This window comes from Petromyzon marinus, chromosome 6 (assembly GCF_048934315.1).
Source record: "Petromyzon marinus isolate PM22_M1 ecotype Great Lakes invasive population chromosome 6, UKy_Petmar_22M1.pri1.0, whole genome shotgun sequence".
Classification (NCBI taxonomy): domain Eukaryota; kingdom Metazoa; phylum Chordata; class Hyperoartia; order Petromyzontiformes; family Petromyzontidae; genus Petromyzon; species Petromyzon marinus.
Genome location: NC_133672.1, coordinates 11,417,830 through 11,442,154, shown reverse-complemented (window position 1 = coordinate 11,442,154; position 24,325 = coordinate 11,417,830). Strand labels below are relative to the sequence as shown.

The 24,325-nt window shown below is 41.7% G+C and overlaps 2 protein-coding genes across 4 annotated transcripts in view; one reads left to right on the top strand and one right to left on the bottom strand.

Moving 5' to 3' along the window:
* Positions 1-23,902, bottom strand: part of LOC116939512 (sorting nexin-6-like) — a 35,544-nt gene extending 11,642 nt beyond the window's left edge. For 2 of the 3 annotated variants that reach the window (XM_076065048.1, XM_032947979.2), the window contains exons 1-10: positions 23,840-23,902; positions 14,130-14,212; positions 8,759-8,863; positions 5,916-6,026; positions 5,527-5,648; positions 5,072-5,195; positions 4,432-4,527; positions 1,788-1,893; positions 460-535; positions 296-335 (exon numbers count right to left, since the gene is read on the bottom strand). In XM_076065048.1, the coding sequence (XP_075921163.1) occupies positions 296-335; positions 460-535; positions 1,788-1,893; positions 4,432-4,527; positions 5,072-5,195; positions 5,527-5,648; positions 5,916-6,026; positions 8,759-8,863; positions 14,130-14,204 (855 nt within the window). In that variant the 5' untranslated portion in view covers positions 14,205-14,212; positions 23,840-23,902. Of the gene's footprint in view, positions 1-295; positions 336-459; positions 536-1,787; positions 1,894-4,431; positions 4,528-5,071; positions 5,196-5,526; positions 5,649-5,915; positions 6,027-8,758; positions 8,864-11,893; positions 12,185-14,129; positions 14,213-23,839 lie in introns of those variants that run through there. The other variant, XM_076065049.1, reaches the window with a different exon arrangement.
* On the top strand, positions 13,939-21,239 carry LOC116939513 (protein-L-isoaspartate(D-aspartate) O-methyltransferase-like). The gene is made up of 8 exons (XM_032947982.2): positions 13,939-14,095; positions 15,251-15,355; positions 15,461-15,492; positions 15,643-15,747; positions 16,480-16,600; positions 16,891-16,976; positions 18,158-18,356; positions 19,063-21,239. The coding sequence occupies exons 1-7, from the start codon at positions 13,951-13,953 to the stop codon at positions 18,335-18,337; spliced, it is 774 nt and encodes a 257-aa protein (XP_032803873.1). The 5' UTR covers positions 13,939-13,950; the 3' UTR covers positions 18,338-18,356; positions 19,063-21,239.
* Positions 23,903-24,325: the final 423 nt, after the last annotated feature.

Sequence of the window (24,325 nt, the reverse complement as noted above, 5' to 3'; positions counted from 1 at the left end):
TAAAATAGGTGTGGAGCAGTGGCGCAGTGATTCACGTACTGTACTATGAACCTGGCAACCTGAGTTCAACATTCCAGGCCATGGTTAACACCAGTGGTGAGTTAGATCTGAACTGGTCCTGGGCACCCCTTCACCAACCTGCATTGACCTGTGTGGTGACGTCTGGCCAAACAACCCCTCGTGACCGACACAACGTGAAAAGGCCCTCAATCAGTAGTCTATTGACATAGGCTTGCGCATTATTAAATATAAAACTCCTATAAATATAAATTCCCATGCTAATGAAGAGTCTTACCCTTGTTTTTTCCAGCACATCAGCAATACAAAGGTATAACCTGAAAGACACACAGTGTTTTCTTTTTACGATGAACAAAACAGTTGCATTGCTTACTTGTTACTCATTAATTGTCATCTCTGTGTTTGTAAAGCAATCAAATCTATTCAGGAAAATCCGTTTACTTGCTAAGGTTCCTGGAGTCCTGTGTGGCCAGGCTGGTGAAGCTGGCTGAGATGTGGAGGTAGTCCTCTGCGATGTCTACACACAGACGTACCACAACCAATACATCACGTCAATTCATGAAGTCATTTTTTTTTCTCGCAAAATGTATCCCAATTCTGCTTTAAGCATCACGTCACAAGACGCACTAGCCAGTCGGATCTGGTGCAGAGCAGTGTACGGTAATCATTCATGTTATAGAACCGCCAACGAAAGAGGATATCACAGAGTTGAAAGCCTCTTCAAGTGACCTCTGGTCCACACAGTAGAAGGCAGCACCTTCCTACCCACTCTGCATGTGACAGTCAAGCCGATATTTAATTCTCAGAGCCGGAATATTTCCACATTAAGTGCAGGACCAATTTTAACATCCTTTATGTTGTCTCAATGATTGCTGGGAGGTACATTCAATGTTGGAACAGTGTTTTAACGATTTTCTATACTTAAATAGTTGTTTTATACATTTGTGGATAGTGTGTGGAGCTTTAGAGTACCAAGGGTAATGTATTCTCCTTTATGCTACTCCGTGCCCCAACAACAGTAAGGCCTGCAGTGCCACCTACTCGGGAAGATGTTAAACGATTGTAACACTCAAATCCTCAAAGTATACGTTAAGAAAATATCATAGCTGCAAGATTCCAAGTTAAGATGCTATAACTGGAGTACTGTACTATTCTTTCATTTTGGTAACTTTTCCCATTGGTTATTCTCAAAGTACCACAGTTTAAAATAAATACAATCTCACACTTTCTGCTGTAATAAAGTTGTAAATTATGAGGGAAAAAACACAATAACTTCATACAGTAATCAGTGCAGGCCATAAAACCTTAAATTTAAATAAACACGAAGAAACATGTACAAAAAGCCCCCAGCCTTGTGCAGTATGTAAAACCCATCACTTGTTCCTGAACCACAATGCAGTTCTTCAGGTTCTGTGATGTGGCAGACTTGTCGAGTGTGGTGGTTAGAAAACTGCGCGAAGAATCCGGCGTCCTACTCACGGCCAACGTCAGCGACAAATATCAGAACATTGGCACTGGGTGTGGTGCTTGCCAAAGCCAAAGCACCCCACCTAGCACCGTGAGGGCCTTAATGAGTGCCAGCTCACAGCACTTGCCCCAAAGTCTGTGTAGACTGCACGGGATATGTGTCTTGTAATGCCAGCCATGCTCCCATGATAATTTCTACAACATAAATACATTAAAAAAAACAATGAAACCTGAATAACTGGAGTAAAATCAAACGAGGGTGAATTTAAAGAATGCAATATTCTCAGTTGTTGTCCACATACTCTTGTGTGCTTTTGTCATTTTGTCAGCCTTAGTGGTGGCATCTTTGATTCGCAAATGATAATCCACCAAGAAGACTTTCTCATGCTCCATGAACTCGTCGATATCCTGTAAAATAAACCGGTAGCAAACATGAATATAAGTACTTGTTTAGTTTTTTTTGTTTATGCCACATGTCATACTATACAGTCTTAGAGAGAAAAAAGTTTTGCTAACTGTCGTGTGACGTCACTGCACGCATATGCGTGGTTACTTCACCGGCATCCTACAGCGTTGAACCGGGTTCATTACACATCCCCCCCCCTCCACGACCATGTACACCGTGTAAATGCATGGGAAGTACTCGTTTTGTTGTTGTTGTTGTTGTTGTAGTGCGACTCAACACGTGCCCAGTACAAGGAGGGAACAGACACTCTGTGAGCAAAAACCTGTGCAAGGGATTATTAAGGAGGTGGGACATTCTGGCTCTCCGCCCCACCCAAGTGGGGACCGCGAGTGGGAACATGAAAGCTTATATGGGGAGGAAAAGATAACTAACATAATGGGGGGGGGGGTAGAGAGGGGGCTGGGGAAGCGAGGGAGTGATAGTTGATTTTTTTAAACAGTGGTAGAGCAGTTGAAGCACCATTTTGTTCGATGCACGTGCTTACGGGGAGTTCGTTATTCACATGGAGTGTTATTTGCATTTGATCGCCCTGATGAGTCAACAAGCCCCCCCATGCCATAATTAGTGAATATTACCAAAGCCACTCAAAGGTCAAGATAAAAAGGTCATCACAGTCAACGTCACTGGTGCCACCGCACTTTGTTATTGCTTTCTTCCTCCTGATAGGTCACTAAAAGTGTGGGTCAAAGTGTGTGTGGCATTCAAACTACAAGTCATGTGCTTGGTGTGTATTAGGATTTGATAGGCGGTGTTTTCATTCCACATATACCGGAAATACATTTACTGTACTGCATTTTTGCTCGTTAGTTATAACAATACATGCACTGCATGTAAGCTATGCACAATTTTATTGAATAAAAATCGTATTGAATAACTTTCAGCTCTTTGTTAATCCACTGCTTGATGAAATCCTCCCCATGCAGTGTCGGTCAGGGGGGTTGGTTTGACTATACTTCGCCATGCTGGTCAGCGCGGTTGCTAAAGGGGAGGCCCAGGACCATTTCAGATAACGCTTGCCACTGATGCCAATCATGGTCAGAAATCAAACTCGGCTCACCAGGGCCATACATAGCACAGTAGAATAACTACTGCGCCACCATTCCCCCAACAACAATATACATGTGTAGTGGAATAAATAGGCGCATGGGGGTAATTGGTGAGATTGCGCGGGAGCAGGACAGTAGGGGGTCATATTGGGACGATGAGGTAACGATTGGGCCAATTAAGCTGGGGAGCCAAGGACGGCTGTGATTGGCTGGTGTTGTTGTCAGGGCTGGAGTGTGATTGGCTGTTGTTGCTGTCAGGGCTGAGGTGGCATCTTGAAGTCTGGCGAGGTAACAGGCGCACGGGCATGCGGAGCGTCGTTGGGACTGCGGGTTAATTAATTGGGGTGTAATGAGAGCGGGGATAAATTGGGGAGACGTGAGGAGAAACGGGAGTTGAAGTCGGGGGTTGGACGAGGCAAGACGTGGCGCAGCTGAAGAGAGAAGCAGTTAGCAGTGGAGAGAGAACAGTGATAGCGGAGAGCAGAGACGAAGCAGACAGCAGTGGAGAGAGCATAGTGATAGCGGAGAGCAGAGACGAAGCAGTTAGCAGTGGAGAGAGCACAGAGATAGCGAAGAGCGGAGCGCAGAGACGAAGCAGCCAGCAGTAGAGAGAGCACAGAGACATCGGAGCTGACGGAGAAGTGGAGATTGGAGAGACAAAGGCGGCGAGCGAGCCGTGGCAACAAGGGAACTGTGGAGCATTGAGGACATGTGGAGAACTGTAAATAAAGTGGTGTTGGAAGACAAAAGTTGTCCGAGTGAAATCAACCACTACACATGCATAGTTTTTGAACATTGCATTTATAATACAGACGGTTCAATCTATTTCTGTACAGTGCTGTTTTTAAAATAGTTGCACTATGCTAATGGTGGGTGGGTGGGGTTGCTGAGAGACAAGGGCATATATGGGTTTCTTTTGCACTAGTGTTAATTTATTTTAGTCATGGTTTTAATCTACTTGATAACGACCCATGGAATGTTCGTTAAGTCTTAGTCTGTGGATTGTATTTAATCAGTCTCTTAGGCTAGTCGATTCAAGAAGCCTTAAATGTAGTCCACTCTTACTGCCATTCCCCCCTCCAACCGACCACCCCCCTCTATATTATTAGGTCAGCCAATGACTTCACTCAGTAAATGTTTTTGAATGTGCACATAGTCAAGTACCATTTCTAGTCTCCCTTAGCGCACTACAATTTCTAATAACGTCACTAAATTATCTTAGACTGCACGTATTTATTTAGACTCCTTAATTTAATCTCACCATAGTCAGTCGCGCTTTTGTCTTTGATTGGGAGTCGTCATAGTCATCTTTATGCTTGATGATTTTTATACCACTCGTAGTCATCGTTGACTAAGGAATAAAATAGGCAAAAAAAACACATTTTTGGCGATGAATATTTCTAGTAAGTAATTTCGATAAGATGCGTGCCACACCTCAACTCCGGAGACGACCAGCTCGTCTGCAGACTTCACAACGTTCCGGAAGAATCCTCCCAGCATCTCCTTCTTATTCTTGCCCCGCACGTTCAACTGTCAGAAAAGAATAACAACACAACTCTTCTGTGGAAGCAAATCTGATTTGAGGATTATCCTACCGAGCGCTCAACATAAGTAATGTGCGTGCATTAACTTTAACCATCAAAGCGTCTATGTTTGTCGAATAAGCGATGGTCAGTGCTCAACTCCGTGAGTAATTCTGAGCCAGTGGTTCAAATCCATCTTTCCATGGCGGGGAGCAGTCTCTGTTTAGAATATTTAAAATAATAATTTACAGCTCTTTGTGGAACCACTGGTAGATGAAGGCCTCCCGAAGTCATTACGATTTCTTGATGTTCTGCGCCATAACAATCCACCAATCGCCTGCAACATGAGCTGATTCCATTGACCCAACATGTATAATGAAAAATAAAAAGATTAAGCTAAACGGTTTGTTAGAGCCCAAGCAATACTTTATGACAGATTCACCCTTAACTGCTACTCACATCAATACTGACATTTTCTATAACTAAAAGCCAATAAGGCGGTGAGATGGATAGATGAGATGGACAGACAAAGCCGCAGACTGGAGTCACACCTCATGCGTGTACTCGAGGAAGACCTGTAGGTTGGAGTCCTGGCTGAGGACAGGGTGTGTAGCCAGCCGGACCAAGAAGCCCTCATGCATGGCCACAGTCTTCTTAAACACCACCAGATACTCACTACAAGCCAAAAGCACAACACTAATCATGCAGATTTTTATGTAAACTTGTATGATTAATTTCAAATATTACACCATCAGCCATGGTCAATCCAGTGGTAAAGGAATGACAGCTTACATTTTTTTACATCAGCTTATATGTTCATTTACTTAGCTTAAATATTCATATTTTTCAGCAGAATTATATGACATTTTTAATAATGCCAACATGGAGCATAAAAAAATATTTCCCAAACGTGAAATATGCATTACCACCAAGTAATATTTTTTAACACTTGTCACCAAAAGATTCCTGAAAACTGACGATGACATCTGCAGGACACAGAACTCACGCTTCCACTTCTTGTTTCATTCTGGAAAATTCTTCCTTTGTCATCGTTCCCTCGGACTGACCCAGCCTATGCAGCTTATCGCGCGAGGCTGAGAAATCGGGTCGCAGTGGCGCTGGGGGGATCTTCACAGAGGACACGCAACGTAGAGCAAGGGAACACGCAAAGCTCAGGGCCACACAGACCACAGGGCATACATAATTTAACAATTATTATTTAAACGATAACTACAACAAGCTACGAAGCTAGCACTCAAATTGCACATGGTACATATTGCGCATACATATATCATCTAGGTTAACATTATAAAGTGCGGTTGGATTGCAGAATAAAAAAAAGCAAAAAAATAAGTAATGCAATGTCAAATGAGCATTTTCATATCCGGCACTTACAATGAAGCCCGCGTAGGTTCCGTTCTCCACGTATGAGTCATGCAGCCACACAAAGTCTTCGTGCTGGCGCGACACACACACCTTGCTGTTCTTGAAGGCTGGCAAAATTGTCTGCACGCACAGGAATAATATGAAGGTAGAGATGCAGCGCTGCAATTGCTTGCTTTCGCCACTACTGGCAGAAGAGCCTGGACTCGAAGGCATCCCACATAGTTCATAGCTCATTAGTTCCATAGTTCATTTATTTGGTATAGCCCTGTGAGCCATTCGGCTCTTGGATCGGGTGCAACCGCAACAAACAAAAAATGAACAAGAAAACATCCTAAAGTGATTATGTGACTGTGCAAACAGAAAATCCAGGAAAAAAAACATCAAAATATTCCTGAAATTGTACCGTACACCAACGCTGTGTGCAAAAATCCCAGTGGGATAAAAATCCCACATAGAGGGTATTTGGCCTACGCTTTCACACCGACCAGACCTCTTGGAAGACGTGGGGATGCCCACATTTCACAACACCATCACACGTGACCTGACACTTGGCTAATTGTGGTGTACCCACATTTCTTGCTTGGTGGTCAGAGGTGGGGAGATTGGGAGATCGAACCGGTGCCCTCCGGATTTCAAAGTTAAGTGTGCTAACCATGGCAGTACAGGAATATATTTAATTTACTGAAAATGTGTTGAAATATTTACAAACCGCTCGGTAGTAATCAAAATGGAAGTGTGCAAAGCCATATCACAAACATTGAAGCCTTTGTGATATACATGAAGTATGTGAGGCATTTAAAGACCAAAGCAGCAGTCAAAATTCAAGTTAGCAAAGTATCAACTATGCTAACAAGGTTCCATTTGCTTAAAAGGCATGGAGAACTACTGTATTATTGTTTAGAGCAATTTATAACATAAATAACATGCAATGAATGAGCAGCAGGCTGCATGCCATGCATGTAATTGAGGATTTCCCAGGCAGGTGAGCTTCAATTGCTTAAAACATTAGATTTAGGGCCAACGGAGGCCTTGTGTATGTTATGCATGCATGGTAAACAATGAGAAAGGGACACGATGCGATGGTCATAGTTAAATAAATCAAAGCTATGTTTAAGCTAATCAAGAGCTACAAAACCACTCTTGCAAGACAACTCGAGCCAAGATGATATCAGCTGCCAAGATATTAGACAAATAAACCTGCCATGTTTGTTTGTGCATTTTCAGTTTTGTGTAACATAGAGCCACAGAGCAGATACATTTACATCAGAACCAGGTGTATAATCATGCAATTTAAATACAATATATAGATGCTCTTCAGAATATGGGCCTATAGTTACCTTTGAAAATGGGTCTATGTACCCACGTACATGCTAGTTGCACCTGCCAACCAGAGGGAGATTACGGGAACAGTTCTTCTGTAAGATTTTAATAATACAATTTAAAAAGCCATCACTCGATAAAAAAATAACTCACATTTGTGCCTTTATTGTACATTGCTATGCAATTTTAATTGGCAAGGTCATACATTTCTATTGTAAAAAATTGTGAAAACATTGTTAAGTAATTTTGAACCCAGACGCAACTCTAATAACCCCATAGCAGAACAGAAAACAAGCGTAATATTTGATATACGCTGAATACGGCACAGTATTGATGGCACAATAGAAGGAGAATTGTGCTTGTCTTAGGGTCACCAGAACCATTTAGTTGCCAACACTTTATTTCAGCGCAAGACAACATTTGTAAATTTATTGTTGGCGTTTGGGTAAAGGTGGCCCACGGACACACGAGGAGTACCACTTCAAAACGATGGTCTTGCAACGCAACAATCCACCTAGCTCCTGCACACGAGTTGATTTCATCGCTTCATCTCGGCAGTGGACGTCCTCTCAGGTGTGTTCCCTCCTTTGGCTACCACTCGGTGTTTAGTCTTAACCAACCACCGCCCAGCATCCCTTCTAGCACTGTGCCTTGGCATTGCCAATGGCGATGTTATTATTGTTATCAGTAAGTTTGAAACCTGTGTTTGACAAGTGGGTTTGACACGTTGCAACTCTGCATGGGTTATCTTGGTGTGAAATGTGGTTTTGACACATGGGTGGTTTGAAATATTTGGTCTAACACGGGCCATTTTCGTTTTTGTGTTTTACCAAAACAGTTTAAGAGCTGCATCACACACAGAGCTACTTGTACACATACAGAAAAACAGCAGGTAGACAGCAGACGACAAACGAAATCTGACAAACGAAATCTGACTTAAATAAACTAAATAGGTGATGGAATAAACTGCGTCTATTAGATATTTTTCCGCCTTAGTTATTCTTTAACAATATAGTTTGACTACATATTGTGGTCACCAAGATATTCCATATCTGCCATATTTGAACAATTCTCTTTACATTAAATTACGTTTAACGTTTATGTGTTTTTTTAAACGGCTGTCCCATAGGAGGGCAGCCAAAGAGCCACAAAGGGGAAGCCAAAGAGCTGCATGCGACTCTTGGTTTAACACATTGGTTTGACATTTTTATTTAACATATTAGTTTGACAAATAGGTTTGACACATGGCGTTGACACCTGGATATGACACATGGTTTTAACGTGGCCCCCGCGTTTCGATTACACCTTGGTTCGACACATTCGAGCATTAGTGGGGCTGCGATACATGCGGATTTGACAGATGGGTTTTGGCACAATTGGGGCCTAACAGTTTGTTACACGTGGGTCTGATGTATCCCGTCCCTTTACCTTGGTTTGACATATTGGTTTTATACATTCGTGTGACACATCGGTTTGACACGTGGGTACTTTTTGTTTTTAACACGTGGCCTCCCGTGCGCGGGTGATGTTACCTTGGTGCACACCGTGAAGAGGACCCGGTCTCGCTCGCTCACGGCGTCCGTGATAGACACGCGCAGCGCGGGCTCACCCTGCAGGTCGATGCTCACAGAGCGGCCCTGACAGCACAATCAACAACACTCGATGCATTTCCCGTTTAGCGGGATACAGGAGGGCCAATTGCTTGTAGCGAGCGCCTAGTGGCCGTCGTCGTTGTCAGCCTGCAGCTTCCCACTGCTGTGCAAAAGCCTCCCCCATTTCCTTCAATTCCTTCCTTTCCATAGTGAGTGTCTTGGTCTCCAATTCAAGTTTCATTGATTAGGTGTAGCCCTGTGAGCCATGCGGCTCTTGAGTCGGGTGCAACCGCAACAAACAAAATATGAACAAGAAAACATCTTAAAGCGACGACGCGCAACAGAAACATCCTGGGATAAACCATGTGAGAGTATGGGTCTCTATGTGAGTGTATGGGTCACAATGTGAGAGTATGGGTCTCCATGTGAGAGTATGGGTCACAATGTGAGAGTATGGGTCACAATGTGAGAGTATGGGTCACATTGTGAGAGTATGGGTCACATTGTGAGAGTATGGGTCACAATGTGAGAGTATGGGTCTCCATGTGAAAGTATGGGTCTCTATGTGAAAGTATGGGTCACAATGTGAGAGTATGAGTCTCCATGTGAGAGTATGGGTCTCTAGGTGAGAGTATTGGTCTCTATGTGAGAGTATGGATCACGATGTGAGAGTATGGGTCTCCATGTACGAGTATGGGTCACATTGTGAGAGTATGGGTCTCTAGGTGAGAGTATGGGTCACAATGTGAGAGTATGGGTCACAATGTGAGAGTATGGGTCACAATGTGAGAGTATGGGTCACAATGTGAGAGTATGGGTCTCCATGTGAGAGTATGGGTCTCTAGGTGAGAGTATGGGTCACAATGTGAGAGTATGGGTCACATTGTGAGAGTATGGGTCACAATGTGAGAGTATGGGTCACAATGTGAGAGTATGGGTCACAATGTGAGGGTATGGGTCACAATGTGAGACTATGGGTGACAATGTGAGACTATGGGTCACAATGTGAGAGTATGGGTCACAATGTGAGAGTATGGGTCACAATGTGAGACTATGGGTCTCTATGTGAGGGTATGGGTCACAATGTGAGAGTATGGGTCACATTGTGAGAGTATGGGTCACAATGTGAGGGTATGGGTCACAATGTGAGAGTATGGGTCACAATGTGAGACTATGGATCACAATGTGAGACTATGGGTCTCTATGTGAGGGTATGGGTCACAATGTGAGAGTATGGGTTATAATGTGAGAGTATGGGTGACAATGTGAGACTATGGGTCACAATGTGAGGGTATGGGTCACAATGTGAGACTATGGGTCACAATGTGAGAGTATGGGTCACAATGTGAGGGTATGGGTCACAATGTGAGAGTATGGGTGACAATGTGAGACTATGGGTGACAATGTGAGAGTATGGGTCTCTATGTGAGAGTATGGGTCTCCATGTGAGAGTATGGGTCTCTATGTGGGTCTGTTGTTGTACTTGTTGTCAGTCTGCAACTTTGCGCTATCGGGCAAATTGATTTATTTACCCTAGTTTATCAGGTCAGAAACATGTCCGGACGTTTTTGTATGCCCCAATACTGATGTAGTGTACATACACATCACACTGGGCAGGAAGGAACTCACTCGAGGCACATTACACGTGCACAAACACGTGGGCTCGCTCCTGACACATACGGTTACACACACACACTAGTCCCGTGATGTGACAAAGTCCGTTCACGCGTCTCTTTATAAAATGCATTTGACAAAACGGCTCAAAGCCCTGACCTAAGCTACCCTCTAAACTGTCAACCTCTGTTTTCTTACACACATTTACCATATTCTACGGTTTATAAGATGCACATTTCGCTCCTGTTTTTAATAGAAAAAAGTTTGGGATGCGTCTTATAAGCCGATAGGTGGAGTTTGTGTGAGACCAGCTTTGAATAATTTATATTGACGTCGGTTACAAGTTTTGGGATGCGTCGTCCTTTCCAGAGGGGTCTTATAATCCGGAGGATGCGATAACGCAATGACCACAGGTATGAAGCCATTATTCTTATACATACTGGGCAACTTGCTGAACCTCACTGATTCGTATTAATGCAAGGAGTTAATCAATCACCTGTCACCCTTTAAGCTAGCCTAACGGAATTGACACTCAAGTATGTTTCAATAGCTCTGTTAGGACATTACGCATTCGGAAAGCGGTAGCGCACAGCAGTGTTTGTCAGAAACAATTATTTAAGGGTGTACACAACTGCATGCAGTCTAGCCAAAGAATAGCCATTTGAAGTCCAATTATATGCGTGTCCCCTACAATAAAATTATATCATCCCAAAGTAATGGTAAATAACAATATGATTTTCATCGTGTCTTTTTTGTCTTATGTTAACAGATAATCTATACATGTAGACAACAGAAGTATTTTTATTGCGCTGACAGGATATTGAGAGGGAGTGCTCCTGCCAATACCATCTGGTAGACCAGCAATATTTATTGAGTAAACCTGATTGCTGGTAAGACCATAAGAGTCGAAACCTGTCCAGTGTTTGCTTCTTAAATACGTGTCGTTTCACATGAATATAGGAAGGTTAATAGGCCAAAACACTCAACAATACTGTAAGTAAAATTTTGATTTAAAGCTTTCGTGACTGCAGGGATTCATATTCTTGGTTCTTTCGGTAAAGTCACGTAGAAGGGAAACAATAAAATAATAAAAATAAAATTCCACAGCTGTGGTTTTCACACCTGATGATGATTGCTTGTGTTGCTGTCGAAACGTCGTGAGAATTTTGTTTTATATTTTTATTATTTTATTGTTTCCCTTCTACGTAACTTTACATACCGAAAGAACCAAGAATAATACTGTAAGTTATTTTAGATAACACAGGTTGGTTGATTTGTTTAGCTATTTGATGGAAATACTGCAATGTAAAACTGCAATTGAGGAAAAAGTATTGTCAGTTGTACAGAAATCCAGCTTAACATCGTTACCAACACTACCCTCAGCATACGGTATCCCTTTAAAAGGCAACATTCTATTAAAATGTAACCAAAAGTCCAACAACGTTCGCCTTATCGTGTTACCTTTTCGTCGTCTTCTTCTTCTTTCAAAAGATTAATTTCCTCATCCATCTCGGAATAAATGCGTTCTCTTAAGGATCGTTAACGGTGTGCGGCTCAACAAAGGCCAGCCACAAGTTGAACACGTGATGGACCCAAAGTGTCAAAATGTTGCTGAAACTGGCAAGATGCACACTGAGTGGCGAGTTTACACCGGGTGCCCCCTCCAGTCATCTGAGCTGACGTACTTCCGAGTATTATTCTGCTTCTACACAGACGGGATGGGACTTGCTTATGCACGCAGAAACAGCACAATGCTTCATAGCAAGGGCACTGGTTTTAGGTACTTACATTGTAAATTCGAACAGTGAATCTGAGAAGCCTCCACTAAGGTTAAAAATGAAGTGGCTTATGTCGCGCAGTTGATTGACCATGGCTGATGATGGTGTGCGTGCGAATCCAGTGTGGATGTGCACTGGAATGTCTGTACGTATGTTGAACTTCTTTCGCACCGTACGTGGTCAACTGTACTAATCGGAGGTGCAGGGGAAGGACAATAAACTAAACACAATGTTTGGGCATTGGTTGGAAACAGTTTTGTTTGCTTTGCATTGCTTGCAATACACAGGCAGATAAACTGATGAACGTATGTAAGATGTTACAAATGTTGTGGTCTGATGAATCATGCCTTGCATGGACTGATGTGCTGCATTATTATTAGAGTTAGTGAGATGGTGGATTCATTTGATGTTGGGTTATGGATGGGGTCGTTAGATGTTCACGTCTTGAGTTAAACTGATGATGTTGGCATGATTGTACTACGTGCTCATGTTGATGGTATGATGACGTTGAGCCAGTATATTGGTATGGCAATGTTGGGTATGGTGACGGTATGACGACGTTGAGTTCAGTATGATATTGGTGTGATGATGTTGGTATAATGATATTGAGCCATTGTGGCATCGGTGGTGTGACGTTTATGGTATGATATTGGTGTAATATTGAGCAATTGTAACATAGGTTTTATGACGTTTGTGGTATGATAATGTTGATATGATGCTCTTGAGCCAGTGCGGTTATGGTTGTGTATTGTTTGTGGAATGATGTTGGTTCTGTATAATGTTACGTAGCCGCTGTAATATTGGTGGTATGACTATGCGGCATGCGGATGATATTGGTCTACTGACATTGAGCCGTTGCGATATTGGTGGTTTGGCGTTTGTGGTATGCTAATGTTGCTATGATGCTGTTGAGCCAGTGTGATTATGGTGGTTTATTGATTGTGTAATGATGATGTTGGCCTAATGTTACTGAACCACTTTAATATTGGTGGTATGACATGCGATATGATATTGGTATACCGATATTGAGCCATTGTGATATTGGTGGTACGTTAACGCTGGAATTATGCCATTGAGCCAGTGCGATTTGGTAGTTTATTGTTTGTGGTATGATGATGTTGGTATGTTACTGAGCCAATGTAATATTGGTGGCATAACAAATGCTGTATGATGATATTGGCTTACTGATATTGAGCCGTTGCGATATTGGTGGTTTGGTGTTTGTGGTATGCTAACGTTTGCATGATGCCTTTGAGCCAGTGCGATTATGGTAGTTTATTGTTTGTGGTGTGATGATGTTGGTATAATTTTTCCGAACCACTGTAATATTGGTGGTATGACGAATGCGGTATGACATATATAGTTGTACTGATATTGAGCCATTATGAATTGGTGGTATGACGTTTGTGGCATGCTATGATGCTAATGAGCCAGATTGTGGTGGTTTATTGTTTGTAGTATGATGATGTTGGTAAAATGTTACTGAGCCACTGTAATAGTGGTGGTATGATATTGGTGGTATGCTGACGTTGGTGTGATGCTATTGAGCCAGTGCGATTATGGTGGTTCATTGTTCGTGGCATGATCATGTTGGTGTAATATTACTGAGCCACTAAAATATTGGTGGTATGACGTATGCGGTATGATGATGATATTGCTATACTGCTATTGAGCCACCGTGATATTGGTGGCATGACGTTGTGTGTGGTATGACGACGACGATGACGTTAAGTGAGCGTGATGATGATGTTGATGATGCCCGGTGGTGGTGGTGTCGAGAGTCAGCAAACCGTGACGCAGCTCGCAGGCACCCCGCGTCACGTGACCGTCATGGCGTGGAAGTGCGGAGGCAGCAGCCACGCCGAGTTGGTCAAAAACCTGCGAAGTGAGCGACCGCCCGCCCGCCCGCCCGCCCGCACCTCACGCCGTCGCTCGTCCCCGTGTCCCCGCAGGAGAAGGCGCGGTGACGGGAGGACGGAGCCACCGTGCCTCATAGATCAACCTTAAAAAAAAGGGTGCGGGGTGGGGGGGCGGATGGCGGCTTCCACCTCGAGCCCGACCCCCCCTTCGTCGCGGCACCCTTGGCCGGGGCTGAGCGCGTCTTCTCTCGGCCGGCTTTCTATCCGAGACCGCTGGGGCCTAGCCTCCGAGCCGGGGGGGGGGGGAGTGTCTCTGCAGAAGGCTGCGTTTTTGAGCGTGCAAATGTTGTGGGGATTTGATGCACATGTATCCTTCCGTTTCGGGCTGGGGTACACGATGTTCACGAGTGGTTAAACACAAGGATTTGGGATTTTGCAAATGTGGCTGCTGTCGTCTCGGTGATGAGGCTGTTGGGCGTCGCCGTCCTGAATCTGTATCGGCAAATTTATTGAACATTCTTGAAGCATGCCCAACGGAAAACAGCCGCTAACTATTGTTTAATTACCATACAACGTGCCTTATTGCAGTACAATGCTGTTCCAATTTCTTTAAATACGGTATAATCTTCAGCGTTTGTGCATTGCCAATGAATACTGAATTTGAACTGGTGCGTTGTGTGGCCACGTGATGGGCAGCAGAGGGCAGTGCAGCAACATCTATTGTTGTACACTACTTCTACACCCCCCTTCACCAACCCGCAATGACCAGCGAGCGTGGTTACGTCTGGTCAAGTAACCCCCCACGACCTGCACGGCGTGGGGAGTCCCGAAGCCAGCAGTGGATTGAAAAGCGAGGATTTACAGGACATGTGTTGACATTGCCGGTTACCTCTGCAAAGTGATATCATTGCGATAAATGGAGTACGTGTTATGTACGTAGAAGGGAGGTGGGGGGGGGTTGAGGCAATAGAATGAGAACATATCTTTAATGTGAACTCCTGTGACAGGGTTGTGTCCCCTGAATGTTTTTCATCAGGAATGCAATGCACGGACCGTGGTAGTACTTGGTGAGACGTGCGTTCGTTCACAGTGCAATGTGAGGACTCTGGGTATGGACAACGCTGTATGGGGGACAACTATAGGCCCACGCACCTTAATCGAGTGGGTGATTTGTCTTGCAGGCAATGGCATCGTTAAATCCGACCGCGTTTACCAGGCAATGATTGCCACGGACAGAGGAAAATACGCCAAGCACAATGCCTACATGGACTCGCCGCAGTCCATTGGTAAGCTGGTGGTGGTTAATATTCTAATGGACATTTTTAAAACGCCTAACATGTTTTTATGGCTTTAGAGATTGAATGACTCTAACACTAGTTTTCTTTATTTAGGTTATCAGGCAACTATAAGTGCACCTCACATGGTAAGTATTCCACATACCAGCTGGTAATATAGGTTTACAAACACTACGGTTACACATTTAATAAATCAAAACACGAGTGGAGTTAAAAGAAGCTCCGCCATAATTAATTTGGCACATGCACTGATGTTATTTTGGTGTGCGTGTCTGCAGCACGCCTATGCCCTGGAGATATTACAAGACCATTTGTTTGAAGGGGCTTCAGTCCTGGATGTTGGTTCTGGGAGTGGCTATCTCACTGCCTGCATTGCAAGAATGGTATGTGCACATGCTCAGCAATACAGCTGAGATTAACAGAGGTGTTTTTTTTGTATTATTAGTGAAACAACAATATAAATTCTACCTTAGACACCGTTTTCTTTTGCTTTACTAGTCTAAAGGAAACATGCATGTCATTTGCATGTTTTCTGTCTTTTAAATGATACCTTCTTGCACAGTTTGACGCATTTGTTGTATGAGAATGTATTGCAATTGATTAATCGTTTACGTGCCGACTATGCAAACATTGCCGTACCTATGAATTATAATTTAAAGTTTTGATGAATTTAATGCTCAGTATTTTCGAATGGAAAACTTTTGTATGGTCTATTAAATACTGTTAATTTGTAAAATGTCTTAAAATTATTCAGGGCCCTACTGTGTAAATTGCAGTCTCCTCCCACAAGTCAGTTCTTTTCTGCCCTCTCTTTACTGAAGAAGGGTCACTGATTGAAACACAAGTCGAAGATAAGTTTGTTTCTAGAGCAGTGTTATTGAAAAATGTGGTGAGTGTATTTAGGTTAACCATAATATATCAATATATTTTAAAAGTACGCTTACTTTAGAACTGCTTTTTGTGTATTGTCCTTCGCCTACACCTCCGATTAGCACGGCTGGCTTCATACAGTGCGAAAGAAGTTCAACATACATACGTAGTGTCACTTAATATTTGGCATATATTTTACAACAAAAACATGACGATTTGTGGGGAATGTGCATTTGTTTGAGTAGGTGGGGTCTTCAGGAAAGGTCTTTGGGATTGATCACATCCAGGAGCTGGTGGATGAAGCCATCAAAAACGTAAACAAGGATGACATGTCTCTTCTCTCTTCGGGACAAGTGACACTTGTAGGTGGGTTTTCATTGCCTGCACTGGTTTGACAGTGACATTACTATATGCAAATACTATATGAATATGCGGTGACCTTACTATATATACGCATTGGTTTTACAGTGACATTACCATATGTACTGAAAGTAAAACTTATTTCCTGCGTTACCCTAGTGTTTATGTACACTTACATATGCTTAGTTGTACGAAGTTAGCTTAAATCAAATAACAGTTAAAATTTCGTGTCCTTTAGAGCTCATATTGCAGTTGCTATTTATTGCATACTTTAAGTTGTGTTGGTTACTTTGCAGTTGGTGATGGCAGGCAGGGGCACACAGAAGGTGCTCCCTATGATGCCATCCATGTGGGAGCTGCTGCACCTACAGTTCCACAGGCGGTAAACAAGCCGTGATTGCCTCAATGCACACCGTTTATTTGCACGAATAATCCATTGGCCGGACTGCTTGTGTGGCCATTGCATTAGAGCTGGGTTATTACTCTCCCTATTATCAGTTTGATCACTTGACTAAACTGTTAATACAAAAATACTTTGAAAAAACATTCTCACCTATTCTGCTGGATTGGGGATGATAAGGGAGGCTTGTACCTACTATAATCACCCCGGAATGTCTGTCCTTTACGTTTGTGACGTCACGCCACCACGACCAGCCCCCCTCATTAATATTCATGAGCAGGTGACATCTTCCAAATGGACATCCCCCCACCCCTCATTAATAATCATGAGCGGGTGAAGTCACTCAATATGGAGTACTCCCCCCCCCCCTCACTAATAATCATACGCAAGTGACGTCACTCCATATCGAACAGCCTCCCTCAATAATCATTAACAGCTGACGTCCTCCAAATGGACACCCTCCCATTAATAATAATTAGCGGGTGACGTCACTCCGCATGGGGGGGCGAGGCGCCTCCTCCCCCCTCCTCGGCGTCAACTTACAACCATCACTACAAAGGCAGAAGCCTCACGGCACGTGATCTCTGTAACGCTGTTGTTGAGACATAGAAGTAAAAAGGACGTCGTGATAAACAAGAGATTATAACCTTTAAATGAAATAGGTCTGTGTCACCGCGCCCTTACAAATTGCACACGCATTAATGCAAAGAATATCACGTCGCGGTCTGATTTTCGCTTGTAAGTTTTCAGATTTACTGCAATACACCCGTCCTTGGATGGGCAAAAGGCTCGTTGATATTATTAGCATCATCTGCCATGTCTTACTGGGCATGGCTTGTGGGGGGTTTTGGGTGGCAGAATCTGGGGACAGCCATTATTTTTAAAAGGGCCCGAGTAATGGACCAAAAAAGTGGAGTCAATTGCAATTTTTGGTCAATGAATTAGACGGATTGTCCCAGCTCTGTATTGTATGTTTCAAGAGTACCAGGACAGCATTAGCAGAATCTTGGGTGTGAGCTTAGCATTCCATGACAAGATTGCTTTCATTGCTATTATTAAAAAAAAAAGTCCCATTGGGTGTTTGAATTTGCTGTTGGTTTTTTTTCTCTTCCAGTAATGTGATCTTATTTTCTATTTTTGTTGCAACGTGCCATGTGTCCCAGTTGATAGACCAGCTGAAGCCTGGCGGCCGGCTCATTTTGCCCGTGGGGCCAGCAGGGGGAAACCAGACGATGGAACAATACGACAAGCTTGAGGACGGTACCGTACGACACTGCCCTCTAATGGGCGTCATCTACGTGCCGCTCACTGACAAGGACAAGCAGTGGGCCTGCTGGAAGTAAAGCTCACAGGGCCAGAAAGGTTATTGTGCACATTTATCTTTTAACGTTGCATATTTAAGCACATCTTCTGTTTGCTTAACAGAGTGATTGTTACACTTTTAATGAAACAAAATAATCTTGTGGTTCTCGATTAAATAACTGATTTTAGTCCCAGGTAAGCTATTTGTTGTTAAACGTATATTTTCTAATTGCACATTCTGAACATAATTTTTTTCAAGTCGCTTACAAATTTATTTTTTATTTTTAAATGCATAATGGTAGTCGTTAATTTCCCTGTAAAAGACTTGTTTGTTTTCTTCACCTACCATTTCTGCTGGTATATTATTGATGGAGAAAGTATAGCAAGCAGCACAGTGATTAGTGCACAAGGCTTGCATATCATGGAGGATGATGAGATCAAATCCCATTCAGGGGTCCACTCAGCCATTATTACTTTTAGAGTCAATTAATTGAGTACCACTTTGTGGGAAGTAAGCCATCATCCCATAGCTTGACTTGCCCATGCTATAGTATTTAACTATATTTGTGGAGAGCTGTAAACTTGTGATACGCACAGCCCCATTCCTCATGAACTTGGCAACCACTGACATATTTGTACATTAACGAACAACTGTAAATGTCTTTCATTTTATACTTTGCAAGATGAAATGTTTACTGTTTTAAGAGAGGTTGCATTCTCTTGTGAGGTGTGATAAGACGAGAATACTTTTTTTTCCCCTTTGTAGGGATGCTAGATGACCTCTGATCAAGAACCTGAACACCAAACCATGGCGACTGCGTGAAATGCTGCACACTCACTTTAATTGCGCCTTCATATATGTAGTGCCATGCATCTTTTACACAAGATGTATTTAGTGTTTTGTATCTTAAATTCTGTTTTGCATTATCATTCTCACTCTCAGACTTGCAAAATAAGTTTATTGTTGGACCTCAGTCAGTTTGTACGACAGAAAAAAGGAAGGCTTGCTGGAAGTTTATATATTTTTTAATCAACTACATTTTGTTTTGCGCTTGCCTTGAACATTTTGTATCTGCAGTGTAATATGTGAGCTGAAAGCACTGGAGCTGTGTGCTAGTTATTGCATACATTTGAATCTTAAGACATTTCTGAAACATCAATATCGATTGCAAATTATCATTCTGGAACTCGGTCAACTTTTACTTTGTGCGGATTGCAGAATGGGATAGTGCACGTAATTAAATATATAGCAAAATTGCTGCGTATGTTTTTGCAGTATTCTAAAGCACTTAGAGGTTATATATTCTTGGTTCTTTCGGTAATTATTTTATTGTTTCTCTTCTACGTGACTTTACCGAAAGAACCAAGAATATGAATCCCTGCAGTCACGAAAGCTTTAAATCACTTAGAGGTTGTATGGCATGTTATTCAGCATAATATCTGACTTCACTCCACTTACTGCGAGCTCAATTTATCCAGCTATGATATAGCATTGCTGATGGATAAACCAAGCTGCTCTAAGCATTTCCTGAAGACGCTCCCAGCATGTGGAGCAAAACGTTGGACATGCCAAACAACACGCAGTACAATCCAAAAACAAATTCCAGCCTTATTTAACAAACTTGGCCATAATGATTTAAAATACAAAATGCTGTTCATAGTGTTGTACACTTAAGGGTGAAAACATAATGGAAGAATGGAAATCTATATTTTCGATTTGTACGTACATTTAGTCTTAGGAAGGTACATTTACAGCAACGTGTAACATTGTTTGATAAAATATTTGAATGCAGTTATATAGATGCATTGTGTTTTGTGTTTTTTTAATGGTCACAAATTGTCCGAAACCACACTCTAACATGGTAATACATTGCACATTAATATGCAAAACAATATCTCCACTTTTATAATGCAGCTGAATTTGAGTTGTGGTATGCCTTATATTTTTTATTGCTTTTTAAAGCAGATAGATTTATTGCGGTTGTGTTGGAGATCTATACTCGACAATCCGAATGTCCTAGCACAGTAACAGATGAACAAATACATGCTTTAAATCTATTGGTAGCAGTAAAAAAAATTCAGTTTGGCACAGTTATATTTATTTACTGAATATCAGTTTACTACATGGCTTAAGCTACCACTGGTTTAATTTTCTTATGTGTTTTCATGTTGTTTATGTTTGCACATTTAAAAATGTCCTACACTGCATTGTAGTACATAGCTTAAATGTAGGACAGAGTGTTGATTTGAATGGAGGACTGCTTCCCAGTATCCTTTGAATATTACTTCTGGTCTGCTCAAATGTATAAAATATCAGTGTGCATATCACTAAATATTTCTGCAAGTGGTGGGTCGCTTATTGTTGTGTAATTATATGTCATTGTTTTGTAAAAAATACTTATGAATTTGGGTTTTTAGTAGGGCAGGTAACACCAACATTTACTGAAATATCTAAAGATATTGTGAAATTTAGGCCATTATTGGCCTCAAAGTAAATAACTATGTACTGAGAAGAAATGTTTGGAAAATGTATTTTGAAGTCAGAAAGTATTGCTTTGTCTTGTCAACAAATGTACTTATTTGGTATGATTTCCACCATGCTCAACACTAAGGAAAAAAGAAATGTAATCGGTAACATGATAAAACTGTTTGCCTGGTTTGCAAGCTTTGAGCATCATCATAAAAATAAAAGTCAACCACCTAGCATCTCTCTTTAAGGATAACACAACATGGGCAGGTGAATGCTCTTGTTTCATTTATAAGTGGAAGTATTTATGGAAGCACAGTGGTTTGCTGTGCTGGAACGTGTTTCCAATAAAGCTTCCAGATTCAAGCAAAGTTGCACTTAACCTTGTTGCTGCTAGACCATGGGCTGTTGTTCTTTCTGATCACTTGTCGTGTACTCATCAGCATATGGTAATAAAAGACTGACCTAAAGTAAAAGCAGCTGGTAAACTCATTAATTAAATTAGACAATGCAAGGTGCATTTCTACTCTATAAAAACAAAAAATTCGTAGTTAAACTTCAACATTTCCCCATGCTTTATTTTTTTGCAGAACATAGTAAATTTAAACTCATTTAAGCATTTCGAACTTTTGATTTCAAGCTGACAATTTACGTGTTTTGTTGAGAACTGCATTTAAAATGCTCCAATTCCCAATGACAGCTGTGCTGGAAAACGAGTAAAGGAATACGCGTAAACTCATCCTCATCAACCATGATTTAGATGTAAAGCTTCGTGACTGCAGGGATTCATATTCTTAGTTCCTTCGGTAAAGTCACGTAGAATGGAAATAATAAAATAATTACAATAAAACAAAATAACATTCTCACGACGTTTCGGCCACAACGCAAGCCGCCTCCTCAGGTGAAGAACAGCTGTCGGAAAGACAGCGTCCTGCGTTGTGGCCGAAACGTGATAATTTTTATTTTATTATGTTTAAATGTTTTATTATTTCCCTTCTACGTGACTTTACCGAAAGAACCAAGAATACCAACCATGATCTCTCCACTGCTGGTGGATAGAATTGTCAATCCCACATGGTCTCTCGGTGCAAAAATCCATCCAACTTCCTACACAAGAACAATCTCATCGCTCCCATCGCGACAGCGGTCATTCTCCGGGGCTTGTTCCTCCTTTGGCTGCCACTCTCATCATTCATCTCAACCAACAGCCATGCCTTACAGCAATGTGTTCTCCTCAACCTCACTTAATTTTTCTTAACAGTCAATATGATGTATCTAACTCACGTATGTTATCTGATGCATGTGTTCTATCTGTAATTCTGAGCGTACATCGCTCCATGCGCACTTTTACATTTTTCGAATACGTACGGTACAGTACTATCAGATTTAGAAAAAGACGAATGCATAGACTACCATTGCACCTTGCCTTTGTGGACTTAAAACATTTGACTCAGTGGACATCAATTAAGACCTCATAAACCGTGCCTTGAATGAAAACATTTGGAAAAAAAATTGGAAAAAAAATCGAACAGCTCCACGGAGGTTGCAGGAATACATTCCAAAAATATATTTGATGGGAGAGCCAGACTTGAAAGCACGCTTTTACCAACATTATTCAATTGACAATATGTTTAACAAAAATTGGATAGCAAAAAAGGCATAGATAAAATGGAGAAATAGTAATCAATCGTAGATTTCTTGAACGTTTACCAAAAAAGTAAATTACATGAAATTAAGAGAGTGCAAATTTGGGATCAAGGTAAATGAGTAACACCAAAGGTTTAAACCACAGTATTTAAAATTGAGTGTAGTCATGTTACAGTATGAACATTGTTGCTTCATCATAAAGAACGCATCCAGATACATAGTTCAACAATTTTGATTGATAGTGTTTACAGTTAAACTATGGTTCTAGACACACTCAGGTTATGAGTCATTCCAGCGATGTCACGATTATGATATATTTTTGAAGAGACCATTTCATTTTTGGCAGTATGTACTTGAAATATATATCCATGCGAAACTACTATGTGTACACCATTAATCTCAGCATCAAGGAAATTTTGTTCTAAATGTTTAATATTATGAATGGACATATGAAAATGGCTGTGTGCATCTCACTTTTTGGAGATGTACAAATATACCAGTATAAAGGCAGCCTTAAATCACTTGGACGCAATAACCAAAGCCATATATATCTGAAAGGGAAAGGTGAAGCCATGCAATTGCTTGCTCACACGACTGCTGGAAGAAGGACCTCCAATTCGGAGAGCTCTCGAGTGCCTCTAGAGAAGGTATGTTGACCGACTTCCACGCTGGCAATACATCTTGGGACCTGGCGATCGACTAACTGCTGTACCCACCTATACTTCTTTGGGGCGGGGGGGGGATAAAGAGGTGTGGAGGATTTAAGAATATTTCTCATTCAGCGGCCTATGTAAAGCAACATTGCATTTCAGAATGTAATTTAATGATATATATGTTATCTTCTTCACCACTTGGGTGTTGTAGAGAGAGCACAGGGGCAGATGTCGAGATACTCAGTTCAACAGCGTACCAACAGGCAGACTTCTATGAACTGCGAACTGTGTATCTCAGCATCTGAACCAGGCATGTTCTTAATTCCTGAAACCTCAATCTTGCGTTCGTACACCCGCCTGTTAAGGTGTCCTCAAAACAACGCGCGACCCTTGCTGATCATATTTTGTGACCCAACTTTCATGCTTAGCTTTAAAAAAAAAACTAAGATAAAATATGTTTTCATCGTAATCTATTTGAATAGCATAAGAACATTGCATACGTTTACATTGTAATACACTGTAACGTAAATTGCACGTTAAGTAGGTGATGTGAGTATAAATAATGAACAGTTTCATTCGAACAAAATATTCAAAGCATAATTAATGTGTAAGGACATGGAATTATTGTGTTAAATTCCATCATCTGGTTCAGTATATTTAAACATTGTATCTCCGTTTTGAGTTTGAAAAACGTTAGCGGTTTTTCACATCTGCACACTGTGAATACGTTTAATCCAAAGCAATATCACTAATAATGCATGTGAGCCCATACTCACATTGACTGCTGGTTGCTGGTGGTTCCATGTTAATACTGAGGGGTGCTCGCCCGTCTGGCACCTATTGCCAACTATTTATAGTCAGCTGAGGAGTACATGTAAACACTTTATTAAACTAACATGTCTTGCCTTGGTAAATCTCTCTTTCTTTCCCTGTCATGTTGCACAGGGTGCAGTCATATGGCACAACAATGGTGTCTTAGTATAAATCCTCTTATAGCTGACTGCCGTCTGCGCCAAGACGACAGAGGCGCGTGCCAGTCTGATTCTTCATCAAAACGGTGGGCATAATGATCTCTTTTTTATTGAGCCGTGTTGATTTAAATGTAGAAAATAATTCCAAATTTATTGGATAAAATTAAGGAGAAAAATCCTTTGTGGTTCAGTATAAATATCCAAATATCGCAATTTATTTTAATACATTAATACAAACAAGGCAAATGTGAGCTGATTTGCACAGGATGATTCAGAAATAACATTGTTATA

Bases quoted from the DNA above. Each gene is read 5' to 3' on its own strand.
- LOC116939513 (XM_032947982.2), top strand. From the start codon at position 13,951: ATGATGATGTTGATGATGCCCGGTGGTGGTGGTGTCGAGAGTCAGCAA. The intron at 15,493-15,642 runs GTAAGTATTCCA...GCGTGTCTGCAG, and splicing joins CTATAAGTGCACCTCACATG to CACGCCTATGCCCTGGAGAT. The intron at 16,977-18,157 runs GTAAACAAGCCG...CATGTGTCCCAG, and splicing joins CACCTACAGTTCCACAGGCG to TTGATAGACCAGCTGAAGCC.